This window comes from Macrosteles quadrilineatus, unplaced genomic scaffold (genome assembly GCF_028750875.1).
Source record: "Macrosteles quadrilineatus isolate MER2022 unplaced genomic scaffold, UCM_ALF_1.0 Scaffold_3__2_contigs__length_128488019, whole genome shotgun sequence".
NCBI classification, from domain to species: Eukaryota; Metazoa; Arthropoda; class Insecta; order Hemiptera; family Cicadellidae; genus Macrosteles; species Macrosteles quadrilineatus.
In genome coordinates this window covers 92,056,486-92,068,638 of record NW_026542596.1, presented here as the reverse complement: position 1 = coordinate 92,068,638, position 12,153 = coordinate 92,056,486, and the positions used below count along the sequence as shown (strand labels likewise).

Here is a 12,153-nt window from a genome sequence, read left to right as displayed (position 1 = left end):
CTTATTAGAAAATAGGCATAGACAGTTAAAGTAAATATTTTGACAAATAAATTTGACATTCTTTTTATATAATAAATTATTGAGAATGTGTAATAAGAGTCATGGAAGATTTATATTATATTAAGTAACTCCTCCTATAAGTTTAACAATTATTAAGCAAAACTAGTTATGGTCTTCTTGAAGACCAGTAAACTACAACCAACACAACTCTGTTGTTACGGTTAGTTGAAGAAAACAAGCAAAGTGTTTTGGGTTATTTAAATTTTGGTTCTATAAACGGCTTTCTCGCTTTTTACAGGTAAATATTTACACTATACGTTTTTAGTGAGGATTGAGAGCTTCAAGTTTTTCATCGTGGCTGTTTAACTATTATGTCAAGTAAGTTAGTTAGTGCTACAACTATAGCTTACCAAGATTAGATGGAAAGTGACTTGGACCATAGCACAGAAAAAATATTACTATAACCCAGAATGCCAACCGCATGGTAAAAAGCATTAAGTGTTTTGAGAGAGCTTTGCCTGTCAATCGTAGGCAGCGCCACCAGCGTTGCTATGCTGAGTGCATGGCAACGCTGGTGGCGCTGCCTACGATTGACAGGCAAAGCTCTCTCAAAACACTTAATGCTTTTTACCATGCGGTTGGCATTCTGGGTTATAGTAGTATGTTTTCTGTGACCATAGTGAGTAGCGTTCCAAGTGATAAGTGCATAGAGTAGGTACTTGCTCTAATTGCTGTTGCTTTACACTATATTTACAACAGTGGCAAAGATTTACCAAACTAACCTGAAATGAGTTGAAGTCAATAGCCTTGACGTGTCCAGTGTGTCTCTCGGGAGCGCAGAGTAGTCCGTCGTCCCCAGCCAACACTCGCCCCGAGTTGTACATCTGCAGACGACCGTTGTCACAACCTCCCACAATCACTCCTCCGGCACACGAGCCCCACACTAACTTGTGGAACCTTCAACATCAGAAGGTTTACAAATAGGTACGCTGCTTTATATAATCCTACTGTATTTCACCTACCATTTAATCATTTTAGAGATAACTTTAAATCAAAGGACAACAAAAATGTTCACTCCTTCTCTTAAGGACAGCTTGTGATCAGGCCTTATCACAGATAAAAATTACCACTTGAATATGTTTCAAAACCATAACTTATATTACCTGAGAACAAGGAAACCAGCAGGGAAATCTGTACTAAACAGTGCAAGACCAACTGGTATGTGCTGTTTCTTTTACGTGTGTACCAACTAAGCCAAGTTTCGGTAATAGTAGCCTATGAGTCATGCACAAGTGACACTCCAAAACATCTTACAAATAAAAGAGTCTATTGGTGTAGGCTTATTGTAATTATTTTAAGAATGATAAAGTAAACCTATATACCGTAACATAATATCAGGGAGCAAGGAATACGTGCTCGCTGCATAATATTATAACCAAACAGTGCAACACAAACTCAGACAAAAGATTCTACTTAATAGTAACATGGCAAAACTTAAGGCTTACCTATTTTGGCTCTGTATACTGGATTTCAACTCCAAATCAAGGCCCGGTTCTTCCAAGTTAAGTCCATAAATGTCTAGTGTAGCTGAAGTACTAAATGAAGCATCCAACTGTTGTGCTGCCGTGCCTGCCGCCAGCATGATAGATGACTGGCCGGCCGGCGACCAGGCCAGGTTAACAGTTTTGTCCAGCTCCTTTATTTTCATCTTGACTGAAATTAAAAATTAAATCTTTAAGTTAACACATATGTAAGTTAGCGCTCTACTTTTAATAACTAAATTAGTAGGTAAATTTTTAGTGGATAGAGCGCTCGGCTGATATGCAAGAGGTCTTAGGTTCGAATCCCATAGGTAACTTAAACTTTTTGTCCAAGATTTTGCTTTGAATGCCATTTCTTCTTAACTGTAGGCTACATATTTTGTTAGAATTTTCGGCATTTAAAAGTTTTTATTTTATGAAGAGAATTTAACCTTCATTCAATTTTTTCATCATCAGCAAGTTTGGTTGGTTAGGTTAGGTTATGACAGTAACTGCTGGACGCCTAATCCACATCCGGTTACCAAAAGTGTATCCTCTTAGTAAAATGTAATTAAGAAATGGTAAAGTTCCACCTTTTGTAGTTGAAACATTCCTTCGTGGGAGGAAATAAGGATGATTTTAATTCACTAGTTTAAATATTATTTTCTGTAATGAAATTAATAATTCCATGACTTACAGTAATGAGTTGTTTTGGGATTTTATTAACATTATGTAGCCCTTTCTACCTTAAAATCTTTTTACGAGTCTATTAGTTGTTTTTGTCATCTTAATTTAGACCTATGTAAACACTGCTGACAAGAATAAAGAATTTATGTCATACAGAATTGCAGGAATACTGTTTTATATGGCTAAAGTAACACACCCCCTTGGAAAAATTATAAAGACTCTTAGAAGACTTGAATATCCTTAGAAAAGGGCTAGTTCAAAGGAAAGCAGATCAAGAAATTTTTATAAGAGGATAAAAGAAAGGGAAGAACTTAAATGGGCTAAATTATATTTAAATAACTCAAGACCATAGTTTGCCGGCAGAATTATGGTAGCCTAGTCTATGTTAAGCTAAGCACATAGTGTAGGCAAGCTTATGACCTTAACCTTAATTCATCAAATAATTTTTAATTTATTTTACAAGTAAGATACCTAAACCATTATAAGTGGAATAACTAAGCGATAAAAATATAATTTCTAAACAAATCAATTGACAGCATCATACCTTTAATTGGGATGTCGGATGACAGAAGTGCTTACGTCCTAAAATACAACAGTGTCTTCCAACGTGGCCATGGAAGAAAATGTAATCAATCAGCTGTTTTTAGTTTCTGGTATTTTTAAACACATTTAAACCTTCAAAACAGTACTATAAAACACGTATTAATAAATAATTTTATATCATTTATATAGCTCGTTTTATTTTTAGTCTGTAGTTCTTTCGTTCTTTGATAAAAAAAAACATTCCAAAATTAATATTTGACGAAATTGTATGCACATATTGGTATAGGGTACCGTACTATACCGGGTACTTCCGTGAAAGAAGTGGATTTTTTTCGGAATTTTACTTCTTTCACTAGTATCATAGATAAAACATACTGCTAGTATTAAACCCCTTATTATGACAATTAATTGCCTTGCTCTAAACATGGAATAACCGCATGTTTTATTTATGCTTGAATTCATAGCAATGTTCCCACTGTAGTGTTTTTTAAAAACTAGATACCAGCATGTAGACTTGTCATCATAATCCGAAACATCTGTAGCAATGAGTTTAGTGTCCGTTAAGACTAGCTCGTTTACTGCAATAATATTACAATAACCCTTATAATTTACACATTATTCGAGGGTAAATTATACGTTTACTCCTGCCAGATGACAAGCAATAAAATACAGATAGACTTTTTTATTTCTATTAGCTTTGAAATGCTATTTGACTATTAATACAACATGTATCCAATAGTCAATGCGGATCATCTTCAAATGGTCCAAAGTCGTTTGGTCCACAGTTTATATTGCCGTTCGTTTGGTCCAAAACCGTTTGGTCCAACAGTTAAAAACTCGTTCGTTTGGTCCAAAATCGTTTTATCCAATTTCATTTGGTCCAAAATCGTTTGGTCCACAGTTTATATTGCTGTTCGTTTGGTCCAAAATCGTTTGGTCCAACAGTTAAAAACTCGTTCGTTTGGTCCAAAATCGTTTGGTCCAACAGTTAAAAACACGTTTGTTTGGTCCAAAATCGTTTGGTCCAAAAGTACAGGCCAAACATTGACTGCTATTGGTCAAAACAAGACCAAGCATGCCAACAACATAAATATTCAGGTTAGAAACATGACTAATAATTAATTGTCTTCTTCTGATCCATAATAATGCCAAATCAATAACTATACATAATTGGTCGATAAATGTGTTTATTGTAGAATTTACCCAAATCAAAAAGCAGCAGGGAATGTTTGTGGAATGACCAGTACGGAAGTTTTAAAACACTTCAGTCACCAGAAAAGTATGGGACAAAGTTTAGGGTTAAGGTTTTTCTAAAAGCTAAAGTTTTTCTTTAAAGGCAAACAATAATTAATTGTCAGATAGCAACAATAGTTACAATACGTCTTGCAAGGTAAGCATTGTTTACCATTTTCGACTAAACTGACTCATAAAAATGGGGAAATTTGATGAGCGTTATTATAAATGTGCCGCTTGTATCGTAGCCACCACCGCTGCTTACGTGCTGCTCAGGTTGCCGCTCGCCGCTCGCCGCTTGCCGCTCACCGCTCGCCGCTCGCATCGTACCCGAGGCCTTAGACATCAGCACATAACTGCATTCTAGACGTTGCTGGAATTGCTAGATGTATAATCAATGGTACTTGCTAAAAAAAACCCCTTCCTTCCACCATGAAAAAAACCCATAAAACATAATGCATATAAAAAGAGGATTCAAGGTCAATGAATCATCATCAATTAAAATTTGTATTCTTATCACAGTGTCTAATCATAATAGGACCATAGAATAAAATATTTTTTTTTTATTATATGATAGGACTTATTTTCTCATCTACATTTTGTCGCTTGGCAACACTGACTGTAGTAGTCGTCTCGTCTGTCGTCGTCGTCTGCTTAGTGTCAATGTCTCAACATCTTCTCTCAAATGTCATCTCTCATCTCAATGTCTTTTCTTTGTGTCAGTAACACTTCTTTGTTTTGAGCAAATTTATTATATGTCAAATATAACAAAAATCTACAGATTTTAAATAAACGGTAGCCCTGTCATGATACTATTGGAAGTGAGATAAACAATATTCATTTTCTTAATTCGGTGCATTATTTTTAAAACGGCAATGGTTGAGGAAACAGTGTATTCTAACAAACCTAAGGTGAGTAGAGTAGCAGTAGAGTTAGGTTCAAGGAAAGACCCCAAACGGGTACAGTTTCTTAACTGGGCTATACTAATATCGATTGAAAATATCGTTTAGTAATCAATATTTTTACTAATACTAGGCTATATCGATTATAAAATTAAACTGCCATAACCTAACCTTACTAACCAAACTTGCTGATAGTGAAAAATCTAATGAAGGTTTACTAATCGAATCAATAAGTTATTTTCAATCGGTATCAGCACAGCCCAGTTAAGAAACTGTACCCGATCTGGACACTAACCTAGGTCTACTGTAAGATTCAGTTGAAGGATATTTTGGTGAGACTTTGATATCTGATTCCAACAAAATTTGTTTTGATTTAATCAAAACTATAGGTATTGTCAATGGTAACAGGCCTAATCTATGACTACTCTACTTTGATAATTGTAATATGTTATAACGTTTTGTATTACAGAGTACCTATAAGTAACTTATATCAATTTAATGTAAACTAAGTTAAAAGTAAAACACCTAACCAGCTGCACTTCCCCGTTTAGAGCCTACGATATATTATCGGTTGAATAAGAATCTATTTACTTGGATACTTACTTGGATACTTGGAGAATTCCCACTGGTATCGCATCAGCGACGTGGTCGTCAGGTTTTTATACTTTTCTTGCTTTTAATTAATATAAAATTGATTCATTTCCTCTTCATGCACATGGCCTAGACATATATTTCATCAACACTGTAGTAGGCCGCTTGACTTAAAAATGTTTTAAGCAGGTTCTTGAATTTGTTGATAGAAGGCTCTTGCGTAATGTACTGAGGCAATCTATTGTAAATCTTTATACTATTGAAGTAAGGGCTCTTGCTTGCAAGGGTGGAATTTACTTGTGGTACATGAGGATTTGTTGCTCTTCTTGTATTGTAATTGTGGACCATGCTGTTAGTTACAAAAATATTAGGATTCTTCTTAACGAACAATGCAGATTCCAATATAAAGAGAGACGGAAGTGTGAGAATGTTCAGTTCTTGGAACAGAGGTCTACAGTGTGTCCGTCTATGGACTCCACATATTCTTCTAATCGCACGTTTTTGAAGGATGAAGATACGTTTTGCCTCACTACAACTTCCCCAAAATACCAAACCATATGAAACTATGCTATGAAAGCAGCCATAGTAAACCTTAAGGAGAATCTCGATGTCAACCAGCTTTTGTAGTCTAAACAGCAGGTAGGTGACAGATGACAGTCTGGGCGCTATTGCATCGACATGTGTTCCCCAATTTAGGTTCTCCGTAATGTGTAGACCCAAGTATTTGGTTTCACTACAGGTTTCAAGAGGCACCCCGTCCAGGGTCAATATCGGAGGTGGTTCAGGCTTCTTCCTGTTATAAAACTCCATTAATTTGGTTTTACTAGAATTTAGGACCAGATGATTTTTGCTACACCAAGTTGACATTTCAAGTAAGCCAGTTTGGGTGTTTTCAATTGTGACGTTTCGATTTGGGCTTGGGACTAGGTGACAGGCGTCATCAGCAAAAAGCCATAAATTTCCAGAAGATATGGAGCCGGGCAAGTCATTCACGTATAACAGGAATAGGATGGGCCCAAGGTTTGATCCCTGGGGGACACCGATGTTCAGAGCTGGTGATGGAGACGATTTATATGTCCGGAGGATGTTGTCAGGGCCTCTGTGCTTCAAGGATACAATCATGTGTCGATCTTTAAGATAGGATGAAATCCATCGCAGTGGGTTTCCAGAAATTCCAAGTATTCGCAGCTTATCCAGAAGGATCCCATGGTCAAGAAGATCGAAAGCCTTTGTCATGTCGTAAAAGAGACATAGCAAGCTGTCAGATATGTCAAGGTGGTTGTATACTTCCTTTAAAAGGGCGAAAATAGCATCACAGGTAGACATGTTTTTTCTGAACCCAAATTGGTTTTTTGACAAGATGTTATTTGCTTCAATAAAGCTTAGCAGTCTTTTAAAAAAAATAATCTCAAAGATTTTACCAAAACAAGGCTGGACAGAAATAGGCCGGTAGATTTTGAAACTTGTTCGGTTCGGTATATCAATTAGGCTATATAACTTTTTTTCTATCATAAATATTTATTTAAAAATCGTTTTGTTTAAGTTCTTATTAGGCCTACTATTTAATAAATATATTTAAGTTAACTAAGTTTATATATGGGCCTAAATTCAAAAACAAAAACCCAATTTACTATATAAAAAAAAAAAAACAATAACTGAGAAAACACAAATTAATGATAAATAAGTTATAGCCTATTAAGAAATATAAACTAAACTAACGTTATTCGTTGTTGCTTGTTTGATTTTGAGGATTTTTGACATTAAAAATTACATGGTTTTCGCCTTTTATTCTGATTCTGGTCTTCATCTCGTCTCCATACATTTCACATTTAAGTTAGCTTGTTTTGGAATCAAACATTTTTCTTTAAGAAAATCAATCCAATTTCCAATTTAGTGTTGATTTGGTAACATTTAACAATACACTTTGTGTTGCAGATAAATACAGATAAATGCTGGAAACTAATGAATTCCATCTAAAAGCCCTAAGTTAATTAAATTGTTTTAGGCCTAGGTGATTAACAGAGTTAATTTAGAAAGTACTAGCTGTAACCCGCGGGCTTTGCCCCGTTTAACTTCTTAATTTTCAAGATGATCTCGTTCGCATGGCTCAATCACGTCCTGGTTGAAGTTCGTTCGCTACGCTCACTCACCTTTAGGTTGGAGCTCGTTCGCTACGCTCACTCGAACCTTAATATTTACTTTTGATTTAATACAATCAGTGGCGGTTCCAAGGGGGGGGGCTACAGGGGCTAAAGCCCCCCCCCCCTTGGACCCTGGAAAAATAAATTTTAACGTACATTTCGTCCTTTAAATACTGTCATAAAACAGACATCAACGTAGGTTTATTAAACTTAATGAGCGATGGCAGGAGTAGTATTAAGTTTCACATAGATAAACTTTGTGGACAATAATAGCACAACGAATAAAACAATATTACGCTATGGAAAGTTGTACGCATCATCCAATTTTTACAGCAGTCAGCTGACATGCTAGGGCAAAGGCGAGCGCCGAGCGCGCGAGCGAGGACGGGGAAACAGCTGATTTCCTGAGTTAGTTGTCAAATGGTCTGCTAGCCACTAACTTTACACAGGCATCAATCAGCAATCAGCGGTAGCACCACTAGCCTATTACCATTGACTATATAAACACTAAGTGTTAAAGTTTATATATTCAATGCTATTACTGAATTCAATACTATAAATATTGTGACAGATCTATGAAATGGAGAAAAACGTAAGGTTAATAAACGTGTCTACTTGCTTGCGTGACATAAAACAAGAGAAATGGAAGGTTATAGGACAATTAGACACAGTTCTATCCGTTATGTTTTGAGTCACCAAACGGCTTTTAGGAGATTTGGCTTCGTAGTCTACAGTAGGCCTATGTTTTGGAATTCATGAATGCAAGTTCGTCATAGCTTGATTATTTTAATGTCTACTTGCTCATGACAAAACAAATGACAGGTGAAATGAGAAATTTTTGAATAGTTGGCCACAGATATAGACATTAATAATGGCTTTAGAAAGTCAGTAAACAGCTTTTAGGAGGATATGGCCGTAGCCTACAATATGTTTTGAGATTTATGAATTAATGCAATCGTCATAGTTACTGTAGATTTAATTAAAAATGTCTACTTATTCATGACAAATAAATGGGGAAATGGGAGGTTTTGTACACAGTTCTAGACGTTAAAACTGGCTGTAGAAAGTCGCCCAACGGCTTTTAGGAGGATATGGCCGTAGTCTACAGTGTGTTTTGAAATTCATGAAAGCAATCGTCATAGTTTAATTTTTAAAATGTCTATTTGCTCATGACAAACAACAGGTGAAATGGGAGTTTATGGACAATTGGGCACGGTTTTGGGTGTTAAAAAAAAACACTTTTGGTGTTAGAAAGTCACCAAACTGCTTTGAAAATTCGAAATTTCAAGCCCCCCGGTAGCCCCCCCCCCTTGACATGGTCCTAGAACCGCCACTGAATACAATAATATGTTTAATAAAATGTGAAATAAATACATTATTTTAAATATAAAAGTTTTACATTCCTTGAACATCCGATTTGTTACTATTTTTAAAGTTCCTAATCAAACCATGCATTTATGATCAGTTTTCTTTTGTTTTTAAATAAACTGAATATTAGTATAATGCCTTTGGCCATTTTTAATTTTTGAATTCAGTAAGTTATTAGTATTCATACTTTGAAATTTTGAAAGTGGTGGCAGAGAGGAAGGGTAGTGAAAGTAGGGAGGAGGGGGGCGTGAAAAAAGTCAGCCTACTGGCGACTAGACCCTTAATCAGGCCCTGAGGCTAACATAAGTTATAAGATATTACTTTAAGTATTTTTTACTGTTAGCATCATCAATAAAATGTGATAAGACTGCAGTTTAACAAGGCTTGCTGCTTCTGTGACTTAAATAATTTGTCTCTAGCCTTGCAATTTTAAACTTAGTAATGTTTTGTATTCAGCCTCGAGCAGCTCGTCCTAGACCAGTCTTCCTATGGAGTGTCATTGATGTACAGAAGTGGCTAAGAAGACATTGCAGTGATTACTACCCCCTATATGGAGAAATATTTCAACAGGTAAAGTGTTTAGTTTGTCATATAACACTTGATTGTGTGCCTGTTTTCCCGAAATATTGTTTAGCAGTTAAGTTAAGTGACATATGGTTGTAGTTAACTTAGAATTTTTACCCCATTGTGTAGAAATCTGTAAAAAAGAACAAAGCAATCAACTATGTTTAATTGGTGATTTTCCATATCATTGACTAACAAAATTATTTCACAAACAAATATACATAAAATGAGGTTACTAACCTGTCGTCAATCAGTCCTCTATTGTCTTGGATGACTAGTTTCGGGGTTAAAACCCCATTTTCAAATCTCTTCAGTCGTCAAATGTCAAACATATTTTCTTGCATAAGCCGTCGTCAAAATTACTGAAATACACAAAAACATTTAGTGTTTATGTGTATGTGTGAAGTAATTTTGACGACGGCTTATGCAAGAAAATATGTTTGACATTTGACGACTGAAGAGATTTGAAAATGGGGTTTTAACCTCGAAACTAGTCATCCAAGACAATAGAGGACTGATTGACGACAGGTTAGTAACCTCATTTTATGTCAATAGATCAATCCTGGAGGCAAATTATGTATAAAACAAATATAGATTATACTCCCTTAGAGATGTCTTACAGGAACTCTCCAGATGCCAATGGTTACAGTTATTATATGGACGCAGACTACGGGACATTTTGCCTACTTTACCATGTCATCTGGAAAAAAAGCTGGGCTTCAGTCATCTCCGAGAGAAGGAGAATCATTATAGACAAAACTACAAACAAAATTACGATCGATGACATGGTGCTCGACCCTTATCAAATATGTAAACCCAGGAACCAAAGTTTGGATATCTGATCTGGAACGTGAAGGACAAGTACTCACCACGATCTTATAAAGTGCTGACTGACAAAGGAACCATAGTTCGAAGAAACCGGTTCAATCATGTGGCATATAAAGTTATATATGTTGCTTTGTTGATGGTGTTTATTACACTTATACACACAACACATAAATAAATAGTAGTTTTACGATAGGCCTAGCAGGAATATACCACATTGCCTACCCTTGGGACGCAAGCAGTATGAACAAACCATAGTGCAGGAATTTGTCTGTTCCTGATCGACCTGCAATGTGGTATATTTGTTATTAATACAGGGCGTTTACAAAAGAATCATCAGGTTTTAATGGCATGTACCTCACCCAATTCATGTCCCACATTAATATTTTAAACATGTGCTTAAAAAGCATGTTTCCATGTTTTATAATAAGCTGTTCAATAATCAGTCTTGGTTTTTTTCTTGGACGTGTTTGCATAATTTTCAAAATGATTACAATTCAAGAAAAAACATTTTGTGTTTTTCATTATGACTTAAGTTTATCTTTAATAACCGTCCAGCGTGAGTTTGGGAGGCATTTTAGACAGACCCCTCCTATATACAAAAGCATTTTAAGGTGGTATTGCTAGTTTGAGAACTCTGCCTCATCCTCCTCCTTAATATCTATGTTCGTAACTTCAATGAGAAGCTACCTCAGATGTGGATTGGCAGAAGATCTCCTGATATTACAGTATGTGATTTTTTCCACAAGGCTATGTAAAAGACAAAGACAAAGTTCATGTACCGCCAATGCCTCAAACGCTTCAAGAGCTCTGTGGACGAAATCGCAATGCCGTAGAATCAATCAAACTTGCGATGCTAGCTGGTGTTTTTGACAATTTACAGCATAGATTGGAAACTTGCTCCACGGCTGATGGCCGACACATTGAGCTCTTGTAGGGGTATCTATGAAAAATTTAAAGAGTTCTCCTTTATGTTGATATATTTTATATCCGTATTTGTTTAACATTAACGTCAATAAAATGTTTTAAAACCTGATGATTCTTTTATAAACGCCCTGTATTTTAAAAACATATTTAAAAGCCTCAAGTATGATTTCTTGAAGTTTGAAATAATTGTGTTTCAAACAAAATCATTTTTAATGATTTAATTTAATGATTAATTTTTTTCAGCATGACATCACAGGCAGAGCATTGATTAGACTCACTGAATCAACTCTTTTCCGTCTTGGAATCCACGACTCTAATCACCGACAGGAAATATGGAGAGAAATTATCAAATTACGACTGAAAACTGCAATTTTAGAGATAAGAGACCTAGAACACAAAGACATGTGATATAACTTTTTAGAATAAATATTTTTGTAAACTTGGTTTTTTTGCTTTCCACATAACCCACTATAATCATAGACAAATAGAATAAAATATAGACTGTCAAAGAATGGTTCCAGCGCCCACCGCTAGGAGTGCCGTGTAGTTACGGCGCACACCGCTGTAGGCGAGGAGCACAGGAGCCGTATGCGTCATGAGACCAGTAGACGCTGCAGCTGTGTGCGCCGTAACTCGTAACTGCACGGCAAACTTAGCGGTGGACGCCAGAACCGCAGCACAGCTGACAATCTATATTTATTATATTTGTCTATGCTATAATCCAATGTTCTTCAAGTGTATTTTTTAAGTTTTTGTCTCTAAAGGTTTCCTTAATTTCCTAAAGAGATCGAAAGTGTGATTTTAGCTCATTTTGCAATAATTAGTGATACAGAAACTAAACATGCTTGTGAT

The 12,153-nt window shown here is 35.8% G+C and overlaps 2 protein-coding genes across 2 annotated transcripts in view; one reads left to right on the top strand and one right to left on the bottom strand.

The window, feature by feature from the left end:
• The window catches only part of LOC128989853 (protein transport protein Sec31A-like), a 31,382-nt gene extending 28,564 nt beyond the window's left edge, over positions 1-2,818 (bottom strand). Inside the window, exons 1-3 of the mRNA XM_054411932.1 lie at positions 2,752-2,818; positions 1,506-1,713; positions 783-957 (exon numbers count right to left, since the gene is read on the bottom strand). Coding sequence (XP_054267907.1) covers positions 783-957; positions 1,506-1,708 — 378 coding nt within the window. The 5' untranslated portion in view covers positions 1,709-1,713; positions 2,752-2,818. The remainder of the gene's footprint in view (positions 1-782; positions 958-1,505; positions 1,714-2,751) is intronic.
• Positions 2,819-4,681: 1,863 nt separating this feature from the next.
• Positions 4,682-11,716, top strand: LOC128990646 (protein aveugle-like). The gene is made up of 3 exons (XM_054413131.1): positions 4,682-4,894; positions 9,442-9,555; positions 11,545-11,716. The coding sequence occupies exons 1-3, from the start codon at positions 4,859-4,861 to the stop codon at positions 11,707-11,709; spliced, it is 315 nt and encodes a 104-aa protein (XP_054269106.1). The 5' UTR covers positions 4,682-4,858; the 3' UTR covers positions 11,710-11,716.
• Positions 11,717-12,153: the final 437 nt, after the last annotated feature.

Excerpts from the sequence above, each read along its gene's own strand:
- LOC128990646 (XM_054413131.1), top strand. The coding sequence starts at position 4,859 with ATGGTTGAGGAAACAGTGTATTCTAACAAACCTAAG. Across the intron at positions 4,895-9,441 it reads TGTATTCTAACAAACCTAAG|CCTCGAGCAGCTCGTCCTAG; the intron begins GTGAGTAGAGTA and ends TTTTGTATTCAG. Across the intron at positions 9,556-11,544 it reads ATGGAGAAATATTTCAACAG|CATGACATCACAGGCAGAGC; the intron begins GTAAAGTGTTTA and ends AATTTTTTTCAG.